Source organism: Theropithecus gelada, chromosome 17 (assembly GCF_003255815.1).
Source record: "Theropithecus gelada isolate Dixy chromosome 17, Tgel_1.0, whole genome shotgun sequence".
Taxonomy (NCBI): Eukaryota; Metazoa; Chordata; class Mammalia; order Primates; family Cercopithecidae; genus Theropithecus; species Theropithecus gelada.
The window spans coordinates 60,242,452-60,261,756 of NC_037685.1; the positions used below are offsets into that span (position 1 = coordinate 60,242,452).

The 19,305-nt window shown below is 40.4% G+C and overlaps 1 protein-coding gene across 3 annotated transcripts in view; it reads right to left on the reverse strand.

The window, feature by feature from the left end:
- The window catches only part of FLT1 (fms related tyrosine kinase 1), a 195,169-nt gene that overhangs the window by 131,570 nt on the left and 44,294 nt on the right, over positions 1-19,305 (reverse strand). For all 3 annotated transcript variants that reach the window (XM_025364472.1, XM_025364473.1, XM_025364474.1), the window contains exons 4-6: positions 5,953-6,077; positions 1,799-1,961; positions 1,560-1,696 (exon numbers count right to left, since the gene is read on the reverse strand). In XM_025364472.1, coding sequence (XP_025220257.1) covers positions 1,560-1,696; positions 1,799-1,961; positions 5,953-6,077 — 425 coding nt within the window. The remainder of the gene's footprint in view (positions 1-1,559; positions 1,697-1,798; positions 1,962-5,952; positions 6,078-19,305) is intronic.

Here is a 19,305-nt window from a genome sequence, read left to right on the forward strand (position 1 = left end):
TTTGGATCGGGAGCTTAGTTCTCCTCTGTGCCACGTTTAATACACTTCTACCCACCTGTCCATTTACTTCCCTGTTGGAACAGACAGACACATTTTGAGGCCATTTTCTTCATTCTCAGCAATAACCAGAGAGAAAAGTCAATTGCCACTATCAAAAGTCAGAGAACTAGTCCCTTAACATAACAGACTGAGGGAGGTTTCTGCAGCTCTATTTATACAGGTACTACTCCCTTTGCCAAGTTGAGTAACACTGGTATTGCTTCTGACTTGGGAAATAACTCATCCTGTGTTTTAGAGTTGCTTCGCCCAGTACTGCAGCCACCAGCCACGTGTGGCTATTAAAATTAAATGAAATCAAAAATTCATTTCCTCAGTCACACTAGTCACATTTCATCTGCCATATGTGGCTAGTGGCACAAGTACAGGATATTTCCATCACAGAAAGTTCTGTTGGACAGTGCTGTCTTAGAAGATTATTAGCATTTAATAGATGTATTATAAATACTCTTACTTACAGTAGCAATGCTAGCAGGATAGAAGTTTCTTCCCTCTTGGCACTTATTGAGAATATTTGATTTCTATTAAAACCCAGAAAATATTGCTACAAGCCATAGCATTTTTATTTAAATGAAACAATACCACTCCTAGAAAACAGCTGATGACAGATAAGGCCTTAATGTGCCCCTACAGGGCACTCGTTACACGTTTTTGTTGCTAAGTTATTCCATTTCCATGGCAAGAAATGTCGATGAAAAACAACACTAGCTTGGGGCTCATGCATTAATCTTTCATACATAATTTAATCATAAATTGACTTTGTAATTGGGCAATCTGAACGACATACCAAATGATTGTACTTGAGATATGCCGCATAAATCATGCTGATACACAAGAAATGGGGGCCAGAACTACTGTCAAAATTTCCGTAACAGTTTATCATAGTTTCCCCATGTATACATTTCTAAAACAATTATTGTTTGCAAGGATGTTCGATTTGAATAAGGGAGCCCAACTCAGGCTTCATTCTTCTCATTTTTCTGAAGGACAGAATTGCTCCCCTGACACTTAACAAATGGAATATTGGATGACTGGGTTGTAATATCTTTTCCAAACATGTTCCAATCAGGTGCCTGACTGTCTGCCAGTATCCTAAATGAATGCGCTGACAGAGACAGCCTCCTGGAAAGTTGTTGTTGTTGTTACAAAAGGCAGTCCCTGCCTGGCATTTAGTGATACATTTCTCTCTCATCTCTAAATCCTACAGAATAGTTTCCAGGAATGAAACAATCCCTTTCTTTCCACCTAGAATCATGCAATAGAAATACCAGTCTATGCTCTTCAAAACAAAACTCCCAGACATCAAAAGACGGTATCTCTGCATATCACACTCATGAAGTGCCAGGCAAAGAAAGCACTCGAACCAAACCCAAAGCTGCTTTATTGACTAACACTGCCACAGGAATCAGGATTTTCTGATTTTTCCCATCTCAAAAGCCCTGCGGGATTTCACTTGCTAAAAATACTGTCCTGCAGAAGAAATAGAAAAATGGGTCACTCACTTCATCAGGGTAACTCCAGGTCATTTGAACTCTCGTGTTCAAGGGAGTGGTAGCAGTACAATTGAGGATAAGAGTATGGCCTCTAAGTAATCTGACTGGGCGTGGTGTGCTTATTTGGACATCTATGATTGTATTGGCTGCAAGCATAAAAGAGAAATTTTTTTAAATTAAGATTTCATTACACAGATAAAAATAAAGAGCACTTTGGCTTATGTTCATGCCTCTGAAGCATCACTTACTTTGTCGATGTGTGAGATAGTTTGTCTTATACAAATGTCCATTGACTGTTGCTTCACAGGTCAGAAGCCCTATTTCTTTGTACGTTGCATTTGATATGATGAAGCCCTTTCTACTGTCCCAGATTACACGTTTTCCATCAGGGATCAAAGTGTCAAGTGGAAACTGAAAAGGAAGAGGCATGCATTAACAAGGTCCTATTAGCACTGGTTGGCAATACTGTTTCACCAGCAGTTGGTGAAAACATGATTTTTCATCTAAAATGAAAATAGTAAAACTCTGTAGTTTGCTTATAACAAACTAGGTTAAAAACTCTAGTTTGTTATCATTGGTTCTTGAGTTTTTTTGTATATAGCAAAAGACACTTGCATTATGATTAATTATAGTAATCATGATAATTTACTATCAGCCTTGGCAACAAATGGCACCTACCCAGGATAGACCTAGTTGTCATATCAGACTTTCAGGGGGAGCCCATAACTCTTTGGCCTCCAGGAATCTTCATAAAAAACTGGTCGGACACTCAGCAGACAAACCAATTAACAGGCTGGGCGTGGTGGCTCACACCTGTAATTCCAGTACTTTGGGAGGCCAAGGCGGGTGGATCACCTGAGGTCAGCAGAGACCAGCCTGGCCAACGTGGTGAAACCCTGTCTCTACTAGAAATACAAAAATTAGCTGGGCATGGTGGCAGGTGCCTGTAATCCCAGCCACTCGGGAGGCTGAGGCAGGAGAATCGCTTGAACCCGGGAGGCGGAGGTTGCAGTGAGCTGAGATCACACCACTGCACTCCAGCCTGGGCGATAGAACGAGACTCCATCTCAAAAAAGAGAGAGAAGCCAATTGTATTTTTTTCTACTGGGGCTGCCAGATTATTCTCATTTGTTTTCATCGTCCAGAGCTTTTAACAAGTCATAGCTTTTCCTCCCATTTTGCATGGTTTACTGAAGAAGTGGCTGTCTTCAAAAGACTGTAAATGATTCCAGGTCCTCCAAGATTCATAACATGAACTTGGCACTCACTGGGATTGTCATTCTGAGGATCCTGCTGTGTCACAAGGAAGGTGTCAGCTCTGCCTCTGGAAGGGAAACTCCCAGAAGCTGGAGCTGCTGATGGTGAAGGCAGCCTTGGAGGCCAGAGACTGCCATGAATGAAGTGCTCTCAAATGCTTAGAAGTACTCCCAAGCACGGTGAGTCCAGACAGAAGAAAATAATCCATGATTTGACTTTCTCCTTATGCCTTCTTCTGACATCAAGAACGTAACGTTTAAAGACTACAAGATAAACACTCTGCCGTGGGATTGAACTTTATTTGTAAAGGGTCATTGCTCCATCAAGTGGCCCAGCCAAATTCCCCTGATGCCAGGTTGCCAGTCCAATTTCAGTGGTGGTCGACTCCCAACTACCACTATTCCTTATTCCCAGTTGAAAAAGGAAAAACAAAAATCAAATTACCTTCCCCCAACAGATTATAAAGGAAATACCAAACAGCCATAAAGAAGCTTGAAACCTTTCCTATCGCCTTTTAAAAAGTACACCCGACGTCCCTCTCTCTATCCAGTTGTCATTTATTTCTATTGCTCGCCGAAGGAGCTGATCTGGATTTGTGATCCTATGGCAGAAATTTCTAGTCCAGAAGCCACTAGTACCTCTCTTCTAGGGACTGTGCCTACATTGGAATGTATTACCGGTGTTCCTTGGTTTGAAATTAATTACATCCTGTTTATGAAGAACTGAAAGCAATTAAAGGATTCGTTTCATGTTTCACTATATCAAGGTGCTACCTGTAAACTTAGGAATGTATTCGGTGGGAAAACAAAAACAAAAACAAAAAAAACCTTCTCTTCTAATTTAGTGCAGACAAAGGAAAACCCAGAAAAATTTAAGTCAGGGACTGACATCTGTGTTACTTTACAAATAAGTGAAAACAAGTATGTGCTGAATCTAAAAGAAAGGTTTGCTGACAGGCTTCCTCAGTACAACTTAAAAATACACTAAAATTTCCTTTAAAGTGTTTATCTTACTCTCATCTATCCATTACGGCTGTTAGTAGCATTCCATTGACAAAGTAACTTTACATTTAGCTGAGAAGATCTAAAGCAGTCAAAGACTGTAGCCCATCAGCTGTGGCCACCACCGCATGTGTAAGAATGAAGGCAGATGGGCAGGTGGATCTCAGCCTCGAAAGGAAGCCCTGGGCAGCAAGGCCTGTCTGCAGTTGACCACGGCTCCGCCAAAGCAGGCATGTGAAAAGGAGAGGGAGGGGACAGAAAATTAGAAGAAAAGGGACAATAAGAGAAATGAAAGGGAAAGATATTAACTTCATGTCAGCAGAAATACGTCATAGGTTAGAATATTTCCAGTACACATGTGCCAAACCAAAATCCCTGTTAAAATTTTACACTTCTCTTTCTCTCTTTTTAAATTGTGCACTGCAGATCTTAGGCAGAAAACAGTAAAGAGACTCCCACCAGCCCCAGATTTTTATATGGGAATTTTGGAATGTTCCTGATGACCAAAAAACCCACCTGCATTGGCGCGCGCATGAAAGAGAACGTTTCCCTCTTCACACGGTGTTTTCCGTATTAATCATACAGCAATAATTATCTCAGACTAAGGGGAGTAATGCCATGCTGTTGAAAACATGACTTGGTAATATATCAAGTACAGTATTGGGTATTAAACTGTTAAGTAATGCTAAAGCTAACCCCTGAATAGGGCTTATCTTGTACTGAGATACTGATCTAAGTGCTTTCCATATATCACCTGACTTAACCTTTCTAACAGCAATGTGAGGTGGTACCACTGTCATCACCCTCTTCCTCAGATGGGGAAAGCGAGGTGGAGAGAGGTTTGATGACTCATTAGTTTGCCCAGTGATGAGTGGCAGTGTGTTCAGAGTGCAGGCAATGTGGCACTAGCCTCTGCTCTTAACCACCCTTGTCTTCCTCCTATACAAACTAGACCATTCAAGAAGGATGGCAGGAACACTGAATGAGAAGGCAAGATATTGGCTCAAATGCTCAGTATGACCTGGGAAGTTCCTGACACTCTGGAAACCAGAGTGTTTTTATCTTGACCAACTGAGGAGTTTGACTCCTCTGGCGTTTCCAGCTCTGCCGTAATGACTATTTCCTGGCGATGGCACACAAATGTAATGGAGGCCAAAACCTGTCTCCGATGGGCTATGTTGAGGGCCTACGTGAGTAACAACCCACGACAGTGAATGCAAGGAAGAGGACGAGGAGACTCCTCCACCACATTTCAGGACTCAGGGTTGATGGATGAGACTGAAAATCATTCTCTAAACCTTTCCAGCCTAACTGCCACCACTACCAGCACCAAACACTTCCTGAGTGCCTGCTCTGTGATGCACTGTGCGAGCTGCTGCTCTGGGGCAGCCTTGACTGTTTGTCTTAAAGTTCTAAGCTCTCAGAACTTAGCACAGTTTTCCATCTGGGGAGTTTTTATCCAGTTCTGAGTCCTGGTATACTCCTAACTCTTACTGCTGATTAATTAGCTAGAATGTCATATGTTTAGTTTTTGTTTTTCTTAGATTCTACCCTAAATGTTTTTCCTTTCCATATGTACAATTTACAGTATAATATGAAGAAAAGTTTCATGTATGGCCTTTCCTCTCTTTTTTCCCCTAAGAGATGAAGTTTGGGTGCTCAGCAGGAGACAGGCCTTTTTCACCAAGGAACTGGCCAATTCAAACCAAAGGTGGTGTCTCCTTATGCATGAAGCCAGAATGTCAATGCCTGGAGAACTGGGCACCCTGCTGACATTGTCTACTCTGCAGTAACCTGGATAATCCACTGTCTGCAAAGTTATTAATTTGTGTAAGCAGCAGAATTGATTTTTCTCACATTTGCACACAATTGGGTTTGTGGCAATACATAACATTTTTCACGATTTCAGTTCTTTCATTATTCACATCGATTCATGCTTAAGACACTATCATTTTGTTCTATTTAACCACATCCATGGGCATAACTTCTAGCACGATTCCTTATACTAAAAGGATGTTACAGGAAAGTCCACTGAGAAGCCCAGATGTCTGTAAGGAAATTATTCTGGAAAGATAAAACGAGTAAAACTTCATTATGCTTGTTTGCAGTAAAAGTATTCTGATAAAAGCAGTGTTCAAATTTACCTTTTTTAAAGTAACAGTGATGTTAGGTGATGTGACCCGGCAGGGAATGATGAGCTCCCTTCCTTCAGTCATGTGTATAATTTCGGGGATTTCACTGTACATCTCTACGAAAGGTCTACCTGTATCTGAATGAGAAGAAAATGAAAAAAAAAAAAAAATATATATATATATATATATAAAACAATTGACACGCAAGCATCTAGACACCGTAGCTAGTGGGGTAAGGCAGCCACTGCCACAGTCACACCATTCTCCCTTAATGTAATCCATACATTCATATCTTTGTCTCTAAGTTTGGCCCTCTGTGTTTCTACCCAGAAAAAGAAAGCTTCCCTAATAAAGCCTAAGTTCGCATCTGTTGTTGGCCTCTGATCAGATTGCCCCATACCCTGATATGCAATTGTGATATGGGGGGACCACTGTGGGAAAAGGCCTAAAAGTGCAGTAAGAGCGAAAGGAGAAAATTCTGCATAAACTTCTCACCACAGTTATGCTAAGTGCCTCAGGAAGCGCCCTCCAGAGCCTTTGTAAGCGCTCAAAGGGCACAGATGCAGTGGCGAAGTCAACTCTTCTTTGGAGAATTCAAGGTGATGCAGAAGTCTAGCAAGTTTAGGAGAGGATTATCATTTGAATGACAGAAGCATGACTTAAAGGTTTTCTAGACTTTTCCTCGGAGGCTAATAATAATGAACAAGAAGGTCTGAGCTGCTTAGGGGGAGGGGGACAGGCAGGAGAAGCGGTGTTGAATGATGCATTTATTTCATATGTATATTAGGCTTATTTCTTTAGTATGCACTACTTACCTGCTAATAGCAAAGTATGTGGAAGTGCCTGCAGAGAAGTCTGGAAAAGATTTTAAGCACCAATACTTCCTTAAAAAGCGTGGCATTTGGCCAGTCTCAGAGGCAAGGAGGATTCAAATACTTGTTCAGCTTCCCTGTAACTCCTCGGGGAACCAGAATGAGCCTGAGATCCTTTTAGAAACATTCTCAGTCTACCCTGCCCTTGCCCTCGGGAATCTATTGACATCCTCAGGCAAGGATCTCTTCAGGAGTCATTGTGTTCTGATCATCCCCCATTTGCTCCAGCCTTATATACTAAATGGAAAGAAGTCCTGTGTGAACTCTCTCCATTTGCTGAAAGAACCAACCAGGCCACCACCTGCTTGCTGGTCCTGTCTCAGGTTTGTGGGTTATGAAACTCATTCAGGATGCTGCATGGAGAATGAATAGGAGAGAAACAAAAGCAGTAAGCAGGCAATGGTTGCCTAGACTAGATGGTGGCTACAGTGATCATTATGGTAGAACTCTGTCCCCGCCAAAACAATATGCTGAGGTTCCAATCCCCCTGTACTTCTGAATGTAACCTCATTTCAAAACAGGGTTGTTGCAAATGTAATTACTTAAGCTAAGTAAGGGAGGGCCCCTAATCCAATATGATTAGCATCCTTATAAGAAGGCAGCGACGTGAAGGCAGACAGGGTGTGCAGACTTGCTCTATGTGCAGACGGAGGCAGAGACGGGTGTGATGCAGCAGCAAGCCAAAGAATGCCAAGGATTGCGGGCAATCACCCGCATGTAGGAAGAGGCGAGGAAGGGTTCTCCTGCAGGTTTCAGAAGGGGCATGGCCCAGATGATTTGATTTCAGACTTAGAGTTTCCAGAACTGTGAGATAACACATTTCTGTAGTTTTAAGCCAAAAAAGAAAAAACAGTGGGCCATTGCAGTAGCCTGCTGAAGATGGGATGGTTTTGTGCACAGCAGTGTGGAATGGAGGCACAGATGTGAGCTCTAGAGAGACCCTCTCACCACAGCCCATCTTGTGTGGTCCTTGGCACCTATATGTTAATTATTCTCACTCAGCCTCTGGGAAGCCTTGCTAGCCCCCTTCCTTCCTGCACCTGTCTCCACCCTAGCCCACCTTAGGGACTTTCCCAGTGTTCCCATTGATTCTGTTACAACACAGTCCACAGAACCGGCAGTGTTTTCCTCTGGGTACTCCTTGGATGCTAAGTTCCTAGAGGAGAGGAATGGATTGTATTCATGTCTGTCTCATGTGTGCTGAATGAATGAGTGAACGGGTATCCAACCCTGTCATTTTACAGATGAGAAAAGAGGCACAAACAGGTGAAATGAGTTGTCTAGATGGGCATAGCCAGGCCTGCAGGCCAGTTACTTCTGCCTCCAATCTACAGCCCCTTCCCCTGCAGCACCCTGAAGGCTGAACCTCTGGCTACCTTCTCTTGAAGGCCCCCATAGAAAGGGCTGCCAGCAGGTGACAATTATTTTTTAGAGATGAAGGCTGATTTCCACACATTCAGTGGGAAAGTAAGTGCCTCATGGTACTGTATAGTGTTGGAGAAATTCTGAAAAAGGACTGATCACCAAGGCATGGGGTATGACAGCAGACTTTGGGGCAGGCTTTGATTTGGAGGGAGGCATCAGATCATGGTGGTTCAGAATACGCCTCAATGCCTGGGTTTAATGCTGGCTGTGGTCCTGTGTAACTGTGAAACCTTGGGGAAATCATTATGCCCTCTGTGCCTCATCTGTAAAATCTATGTGAAAAGGCTACAATGAAGATTACATGAATTAAGATATGTAGAGCACTTAGAATGATTCCCTGGCAAATAGTTAGCTGTTAATTTTCTTATTATTATTTTGACTCATTTGAACTTATGAACAAAGAGGGGTAGTGTTAGAGTTGGCATTCAGGCAGACATGAGTGGGGCAGGAGAGTGCCCCTCCTCCCAAGAATGTCAGGTGACCATCAGGTGACGGACAGGTGGTTATTAAACTGTCTTTCTAAAATAATAATTAGTCACAACTGGCACCAGAGATAGACAGTCTCCCAACAGATAGAAAACACCTACAGCTGGTGATCAGCAGCTTCCTGATAAGATCTCGGAAGCTGGGCGAGCAGGCTCAAGCATGCACACTCAGAGGCCAAATGGCAGAGTTTGACCGGTATATGACTTTCCTCTGCGAATGCTCAACTGGTAAGGGAAAAACACCTCAAGTGAGCACAAACACAACGTCAGTAAACACACTGCGCACGCAGCTCCTCCCAAGTGCTGGCAGGCCACTGTGCACATGGACAGCCCATCCCAAAGGAAAAATCAGGGGAGAGTAAACGCAAACCCTTTAATCTCTCAAGTTGCCTGCTTGGCCCTCTGCCAAGTGTAGTTTGCTTCCTCTCATTCCTGCTCTAAAACTGTTTAATAAACTGTCACTCCTGCTCTAAAATTTGCCTCGGTCTCTCCATCTGCCTTACACCTACTAATGCCCTTGGCTGAATTCTTTCCTCCAAGGAGGCAAGGATCAAGTTGCTGTAAACCCATACAGATTCGCTGCTGGTACCAGTAGGTAGATATGAAAATCACAAATTATACTCATCATCTTAACTATCAAAAATATAAATATATATTGACATAGTGGCATAGAAAAAAGGATTGGAAACAAATATACTAAAATTTTAACAGCCAGGTGCAGTGGCTCACACCTGCAGTCTCAGTACTTTGGGAGGCTGAGGCGGGAGGATCACTTGAGGCCAAGAGTTTGAGACCAGCCTAGGCAACATAGCAAGATCCCTTCTCTACCTGAAAAAAATTAACAATGACTATCTTGGGGTGTTGGCTTTATGGATTATTGTTGTTTTCTTATTTACCTTCTTCTGTATTTGTCAGTCTTCCTAGAATGATCATGTGTTATTTTATAGTAATATTTTTAATTATTAAAGTTAAAACTCAAATGATAAAGCTCCATCCATTTTTGCTTAAGGAAAACTATAAATTTTGCATTTGATTTACCTGAGTTTCGTCCTGTATAATAGAATGAGACATTAACTGTCACAGTTAATAAACTTATGTGTTTATTAGGAAATCTCAATGGGTATAGTAACATATGCAGAGAGAAAGTTAATCAGATAGAGACAAGGATTTCTTATCAGCATTAAATTCCTCCTTTAAATAAAGTTGTGGAGCTAGATATTCAGCCATGGACTATTGGGATTTGATCATTCCTTTCCTTCCTCTTGTGAGTCTATATTTTTTTCTCTTTTGTGCCTCCCAAGGTAAACACAAACACTAAGAAATGGTTTAATTCATTTAACTAAACTGTAAATCCTTCATATTTAATTTACTGTCTCCTTAAGTGACCGTTTTCAACAAAGGGCACTGGCACAAAAAGTTCCTACAGGAGATAATAAAATCAGTGTAGTCATTTCTAGACTAATACATACCAATCCCAACTGAAAAGAGAAAAGGTTAATTCAATATATCTTTGAATTTCTTCTTTCCCTTTGGTACTGTGGATCCCCAAAACACTTAAATTTTACTACAGCTATTGGCCTTTAAAAGCCAATATCAATTTCAGCACTGGGTCCACTGAAATTCTATCCAAAGATATCAGAACTTCAGTGATTTGTGTCCCTCCAAACACAATGCAAAACACATCATTTGTGTGACAGTCAATAGTGGCATTATAAATCTACCGTGTTTGCAAATGAGCATATGACTGTAGATACAAACACACACACACACACACACACACACACACACACGAACAATACTCTCTGGGCTTATTAATAGTATATTTCCTCTGCAATTTACTTCAAGGAAGGGCTAAGAATGAATTTGCCTGACATATAATAATACAAACATATTTTGTTTTGTAAGACCATAGATATAGAAGAGGTCACGGTTCCATTAATATCACCAGTAAAACCACTTACTACTCCCATAGGACACATTTGTCTTTGTCACAGAATTAAAAATGACTTCCAATCCCAGCCAGCACTGCAGAGTGATTTCCTGAGACCAAATTGGCTGGTTGTTGAAAGAGTGAGGAAGAGCTGCTCCAAAGACTGTCGGTGTACTGGCAGCTCAGACACACTGTCACCAGGGACTCATGCCAACACTCAGCTAGGTGGAGGTCACACTGCCCTCACCTCTCTGAACTCTTAGAGCTCAAAGCAGTGACAGGAAACTGGCATAGAATATGAGCTTTTCTCACCCACTGGGAGTATCTGGGCTGTCACCTATCCTTCAGGACAACAAGTGGGCTCAGACATGGAGAAAGATCAAACTGGGACCCTTGCTCAGAATGGAATGATGTCTATTTTTTAAATGGGTTTTTTCCTTTTGAAATCTGTAATCATGCTGGCACATTGAAGCATACAGACATAGTGGACCCTGCATGTTATCGTCAATCAATTCCATTTCCAACTGGCATCACCTGGGAGTTCTTCTGCTGGGTTCAGAGCAAGTAAAAATGTCCATTGTTTAGGGTTTCTGACTTGAAGAGGAGTTCAAGAGTAAACACGTTGTTTTCTAGCACATGTACATATTTATGGTTTTTACAAAGTTTTTCCTGGTTGCCTTTCTTTTAATTGCATTTTTCTCCTGGTCATGAGGACACCTAGTCATTTTAAAGGAGGGTATGATTTTCATTTATTGAAGATGAAGTGGAGAGGATAAAAATGAATTAACCAATCCCATGAAAAGGGTTCTATCTAGACATAAGAGTTTTCACATCATACAGATCTTCATATTGTGGACCATAAGTAATACTCAAGGAGAATGTACTGATTGGTAATATATTTTATTTGAAATATGAACAAGAAAAGAAAAGAGGCAGGTTCTTTGCTGACTTACACTGCCCATCAAAGTCACTGACAACTCAAAACAGAGCTTTGGAGCAACCACAAGAAAGTTGGAGTGGTTATACTAACACGAGACAAAATGGACTTTTAAATAAGAAATTATTAGTGAGGATATGGTTAGTGAAGATAGAGAGGGGTGTTTGATAATATTAAGAGGATGAATCCTTGAGGAAGATACAACAATTAAAAACATATATGTACCTAATAACAGCGCACTAAAACACAGGAAGCAAAACCTGACAAAATCAAAGGGAGAAATAGACAGTTCAACAATAATAGGTGAAGATTTCAATACCCCACTTTCAATAGTAGATAGTGGACTGGGCACAGTGGCTCATGCCTATAATCCTAACACTTTGGGAGGCCAAGGCAGCTGGATCACTTGAGGTCAGGAGTTCAAGACCAGCCTGGTCAACATGGTGAAACCCTATCTCTACTAAAAATACACAAATTAGTCAGTGTGGTGATGCACGCCTGAAGTCCCAGCCACTTGGGAGGCCAAGGCAGGAGAATCGCTTGAACCCAGGCAGCAGATGTTGCAGTGAGCTGAGATCGCACCACTGCACTCCGGCCTGGGCAACAGAGCAAGACTCCATTTCAAAAAAAAAAAAAAGTGGATAGAACAACTGGACAGAAGATTTTAAAAAGTCAGTGGAACACCAGAACAACACTACTAACCAATTATACCCAACAGACATCTATAGAACATTTCACCCATCACAGCAGGGTATATATTTTCCTCAAGTGCACATGAAACATTCTCCAAGATAGACCTTATGCTCGACCATAAAACAAACCTCAAATAATTTAAAAGAATAGAAATAATACAAAGTATGTTGTCTGAATACAGTGGAATGCAATTAAAAATCAGTAACAGAAATAAATTTGAAAAATTCACAAATATTTGGAAATTAACACGTTCCTAAATAATCAATGGGTCAAAGAAGAAATTAAAAAAGAAATTAGAAAATACTTTGGCATGAATGTAAATGAAGACAAAACATACTAAAACTTATGGGATGAAGGTAAAACATTGTTTAGAGAGGAATTTATAGCTATAAATGCTTATATTGATAAAGAAGAAACATCTCAAATCAGTAACCTAAACTTGCACCTTAGAACATTGGGTAAAGAACAGAAAACTAAACCTAGAGGAAGCATACGGGAGAAAATAATAAAGATTGTAGTAAAATTAAAGAATGCAAAACAACAGAATTAGTTTCACTAAATTTCTAAACCAAAAGCTGGTTCTTTGAAAAGATAAACACAACTAATAAACCTTAAGCCAGACAAGCCAAGAAAAAAAGAGACAAGACTCAAATTACTAGATTCAGAAATGAAACAGGGCCAGGTGCAGTGGCTCATGCCTGTAATCCCAGCACTTTGGGAGGCTGAGGCAGGTGGATTATCTGAGGTCAAGGGTTCAAGACCAGCCTGGCCAACACAGCGAAAACTCATCTCTACTAAAAATACAAAAATTAGTCAGGTATGGTGGCAGGTGCCTGTAAATCCCAGCTACTCAGGAGGCTAAGGCAGGAGAATCGCTTGAACCCAGGTGGCAGAGGTTGCAGGAGCCAAGATTGTGCCACTACACTCCAGCCTGGTTGACAGAGTGAGACTAAAAAGAAATGAAACAGTGGACATTACTATTAAAATTAAAAATTAAAAAGCATTATGAAGGAATATTATAATGACATGCCATTAAATTAGATCACAGATGAAATGGACAAATGCTTGGAAATACACAAACTACTGAAACAAGCTCAACAAGAATTAGACAACCCCAGTAGACTTATAACAAGAGACTGAATTGTAACAACAACAACAACAACAACAAAAACAAACTGCTCACAAGGGAAAGTCAGGGCCCAGATGGCAAGTCAATTCTACCAAACATGAAGAACTAATACCAATTTTTCAAACACTTTTCCAAAAAATAGAAGAGAAGGGAAAACTTTCCAACTCATTCTAGGAGGCTAGTTTTACTCTGATATCAAAACCAAAGACATCACCAGAAAACTACAAACCAATATCTATTATGAATGTAGCTGCAAAAAACTCAATAAAATACTAGCAAACTGAATTCAGAAACATATAAAAAGAATGATATACAATGCCCAAGTGGAATTTTTTTCAGGAATGCAAGATTGATGTGACATCCAAAAACTAATGCAATTACTATATCATGTCAATAGAATAAAAATCAAAACCCACATGATTATCTTAAAATGGCAGAAGAAGGATTTGACAAAAATCCAAGCTCCTTTCATGATGAAAACACTCAGGAAAGTGGGAATTGCACTGAGTTTCCTCAACCTGATAAATGGCATCTAGAAAAAACCCTACATGTAACATCATACTTAATGGTGAAACACTGGAAGTTTCCCCCTAAGATCAGAAATAAGACATCATTATCCACCCTCACTGCTTCTATTCAACAGTGTACCAGAGGTACTAGCCAGAGCAATTGGGCAAGAAAAATAAATCCAGATTGGGAAGACCAAAATGGTGCAGCTATTTTGGAAAATAGTCTCTATTTTCAGATGACTTGATCTTACAAAATGCTAAGGAATCCACTACAAACTATTAGAATTAATGAGTTCAGTAAGATTGCAGGATATAAGATCAATGTACAAAAATGAATTATATTCCTATATATTTGCAATGAACAATCTGAACCTGAAATTAAGAAAACGATTCCATTTATAACAGCATCAAAGAGAATAAAGTGTTTAGGAATATATTTAACAAAAGAAGCGTACAACTTATACTTTGAAAACTGTAAGACATTGTGGAAAGAAATTAAAGAAGATCTACTAAGTGGGAAACATCTTATGTTCATAGATTAGAAGACTTAATTTTGTTAAGATGTTAATGCCCCCCAAATTGATCTATAGATTAAATGCAATAACTATAAGAATCCCGGATGACTTCAGAGAAATTGACAAGGTGATTCTACAATTCATATGAAATTGCACGAGACCAGAATAGACAAAACAATCTGAAAAGCAAAAACAATCTTGGAAGACTGTACTCCACATTTCTTGATTTCAAATGAAAACTACAATGATCAAGATAGTATGGTGCTGGCACAATGGATAATGGAATAGAATTGAGAGCCCAGAGATAAACTCATGTGTCTATGGCCACTAGATATTCAAGGAGACCATTCAGTGGGGAAAGAATAATCTTTTCAACAAATATTGCTGGAACAACTCCAAATGCCAAAGAATGGAGTTGGACTCTTATATCCCACCATATACAAATATTAACCAAAAATTGCTAACTATAAAAAAATATATTTTATAGTTATATAATATATAATATATTGTGTATATATATTTGCAACAGGGTCTCAGTTTGTCTAGGTTGAAGTGCAGTGACATGACCATGGCTCACTGCAACCTCAATATCCCAGGCGTAAGTGATGCCCTCACCTCAACCTCCTGAGTAGCTCAGACTATAGGAATGTGCCACCACACCCAGCTAATTTTTTTAAAAAATTTTTTGTAGAGATGAGGGTTTCACTATGTTGCCAGGGCTGGTCTCGAACTCGTGGGCTCAAGCAGTCCTCCTGCCCCTGTCTCCCAAAGTGCTGGGACTGCAGGCATGAGCCACCACACCTGGCCTAATATAATATTCTTAGAAGAAACCAGAGGTAAATCTTCATGATCTCAAATATGGCATTGGATCCTTATATATGATACCAAAAGCACAAATAACACAAGAAAAAATAAGCTGAACTTTATCAAAATTTAAAACTTGCGTGCTTCAAAGAATACTGTGTAGAAAGTGAAAAGATAACCTGCAGAATGGGAGAAAACATTTGCAAATTATATATCTCATAAGGGACTTAAATCTAGAATGTATAAAATATATTTTTATATGTCTCAAATAGATTTTTTAAATCCACATATATAACCTATATACTTATATGTTTAGAATACATAAAAATCTAGATATATTATGTATCTATATATTATATCTCTAGAATATATAAAATATAATATACAATTTTATGAAATAATAAAAAGTTGAAGAACTCTTACAACTCAATAATAAAGAGAAGCTAATTAAAAATGGGAAAAGGATCTGAATTGACATTTCCCAAAGAAGATAAACAAGCAGTGAATAAGCAAATGATAAGATACTTAACATCATAAGCCATCATGGAAATACCAATCAAAACCACTATGAGATTCGCTGCATACTCACTAAAATGGCTATAATAAAAAAGACATCATTACAAGTGTTGGCAAGGATGTGGAGCAACTAGGACTCTCATCCACTGCTGGTGGGAATGTGAAGTAGTACACCCACTTTGGAAAGCAGTCTGGCAGTTCCTCAAACGGTTAAACATAGAGTTACCATATGACCCAGCAATTCCACCCCTAGGTATCTACCCAAGAGAATGAAAACTTATGTCCACACAAAAGCTTGTACACAAATGTTTACTGTAGCACTATTCATAATAGGCCAAAGGTAGAAGCAACTCAAATGTCCATCAGTTGATTAATGGATAGCTAAAATGTGATATGTCCATACAATGGAATATTATTCAGAAATAGAAAGAAATCAAGTGCTGATACATGATACAACATGAAAGAATCTCAAAAATATTATGCTGAGTGAAAGAAATTAGTCACAAAAGAATACAAATTATGTATTCTATTTATATAAAATACCCATAAGAGACAAATCTATGGGAACAGAAAGTAGATTAGTGGTTGTTTCGGGTTAGGGAGATATGGGGGGATAAGGGGTGATAGCTAAAGCCTATGGAGTTTATTTTGAGACAATGAAATGTTCTAAAATTGACTGTGGTGATGATGGTTGCATATATCTGTCAATATGCTACAAACCACTGAATCATCACTTTAAATAGGTGTGGAATGTAAATTATATCTCGATAAAACTTATTTTGAACTAAAACAGAGGTTTAGTCTCTTTCTTAGAAATGATGATCCACTGTTTCCTGAGCTGGCTGAGCTGGAATGGTTCCCAGAGATCTCCCAGGGTAAACTCCTCACCTTATGAGTCTTTGCAGCATTTCTCTCCCACTCCCCTCCCACATCCAGTTTGGGCCACTCATAAAAAATAAAATGTTCCCCTGTGATAGAATCATCATGATTTTAAATATGTCTTTCAAGGTTGGGCATGGTGGCTCACATTTATAATTCCAGCACTTTGGGAGGCCAAGACAGAAGGATTACTTGAGGCTAGGAGTTTGAGATCAGCCTGGGCAACATAGTGAGACCCCATGTCTACAAAAAAATTTAAAAAATTAGCTGGGCATGGTCGTACACACCTATAGTCCCAGCTACTCTGGAGGCTAAGATAGGAGGATCAATCGAAGCCCAGGAATTCAAGGCTACAGTGTCACTGCACTCCAGCCTGGGCAACAGAGCAAGACCCTGTCTCTAAGAAAAAAAAAAATGTCCTTCAGTTCCTTGTTGGCAGCCCCTGGTGGGCAGGTAGCATAATGAAACATCTCTGCCTTCACACATGTGGGAATACTTGCCTGGTGTGGGTGGGTATTATGGTCCACATGGAACGTGCAATTTAATATCTCCTAGTGAGCTATCCTGGTTACCCAAATGAATATCATAAAAACTTCAACTATAACTTATCAGCTAAAAATATAACAACTGTCGCCACTATTGGTGGATTCATATACAAATTCAAAGGTAATGAAAAATCTCACTGAGACTGGCTTAGGAATATCAGAAAATCAGTTGCTAGTTTCTGCCGTGCAGACAGATACTTACATGTTACACAAATATTTCTATTTGGGCAGGGTAAACTTAGAGAAAAGTCATTGTGTTTCAGACTCAAGATGCCATTCTGAAATGAAACATTTAAAAATGTATTATTTGTGTGGTTAAAAAAAAAATAAGAAATGCCTCTTTCTAAAAAAGAGCTCTTTGCCTACTACCCGCCTTTCCACAGAGGAAAGACATTGGTTTTTTTTGTTTGTTTTTTGTTTTTTGCACTGCCTCACTTATAACAGCAGATTGAATAGCAAGAGCAGAGTAAAGGAGAAGAGTTAGAAAGGAGAGAACAGGAGTGGCGGTTCCTTTTCTCCTTCCTCTGGCTTCGCCTAAGCCCCCTGGAATGCTCTTTGGAATGTGGGTGTCTAGCGGCAGGGGATCAGGATAACCAATCCCCTCAATCTGATGTCCAGCAGAGGCGGACACATGGCACACTGTCAACAGATGTTTACGGAGAAGATATAAGATGAAGCAAGAAAGAAAGGTGAAATCAGGACATATTATGTATCCAGCACTGTGCACACGGACAGTCCCTGGACTCAAGTCCTCAGAGTCTAGCTGAGCAGACACACACACATACCTCACACACGAGTGTTCATGTTGATTAGAGGAAAAAGTACTAATACCTGCCTTGAAGGGAAGTAGGGACCTCATTTTAAAAATTTACAGCTAAGATCTGAGTAAGTGAGTTGAAGATCTCAGTGAGAGTGGAATGCTGGCTGAATTGAAGCTTGATGGACTGTAAGATTAAGGTCTCAGCTTTCTGCGCTCTCTGGGTTTTCACACTAAGCTGGCTGGCGGTTTCTACGTTCTGTTAACCACATGACTGACCTCAGTCAGAGATCTTCATCTTGATCAGTTGAGATATCTCAGAAGAAAAGAAAAGAAAAAGAGAAAGGGAGAAAGGAAGAAGGGAGGAAGGGAGGGAGAGAGGGAGAAAAGAAGGAAGGAGGGAGGGAGGGAAGGAGGGAGGGAGGGAGGGAAATGAAAAGAAAAAGCAAAAGCAAGGAACTCTAATGGATTACTATAAATCTTTCTTCTACTGCTAAGATTTTTGGCCATGTCCCAAGTCCTATTATTTATTCCCAGCTCTGCCTCTGAATCATAACATTATAAAACTGTCAAAGGACTTTTAAGATGCTGTAATATTGCCTATCATGTTACAGATGAGAAGACTGAGGCCCAGAGAGGAGAGACCTTCCCACAAGCACAGGAATACGATTAATGGCCGAGCAAAAACTGAATTCATGCTTCCTGATCCGAGGCTAGTCTCCCTCTACCACACCAAAATCTGGCCCCGACACTCCTGAATGACTCAAGCATGACAATTACATCTTCAAATATTCACACTCAGTGGGAGAGAAATGAGGGCCCAGAAACAGGAGTAACATGGAACCTTCTGACAGGACTAGAAATGGAAAGAATAGACTGATGAAGTCTCACCATGTAAACCAAGCCTGAGTCATCAGATCCTCTGCTTAGCTCTCAGCTGTAAGGTGCTGGGGACTTTTTAGGAGATGGTGAAGACCCTCTCAGAACCAACAGTCGGCCAGGCATGCTGGCTCATGCCTGTAATCCTAGCACTTTGGGAGGCCGAGGTGGGAGGATTGCCTGAGCTCAGGAGTTCGAGACCAGCCTGGGCAAGGCGGTGAAATCTCTACTAAAATACAAAAAATTAGCTGGGTGTGGCAGCAGGCGCCTGTAGTCCCAGCTACTTGGGAGGCTGAGGTGGGAGAATCGCTTGAACCTGGGAGGCAGAGGTTGCAGTGAGCCGAGATCGCGCCACTCTACTCCAGCCTGGGTGACAGAGCGAGAGACTTCGTCTCAAAAAAAAAAAAAAAAAAAAAAAAAAAAGAACCAACAGTCACACCAGAGCAAGGCCTGTTTTCTGGAGTCTGGGGAGGAAATTCCCTGTCAGGTG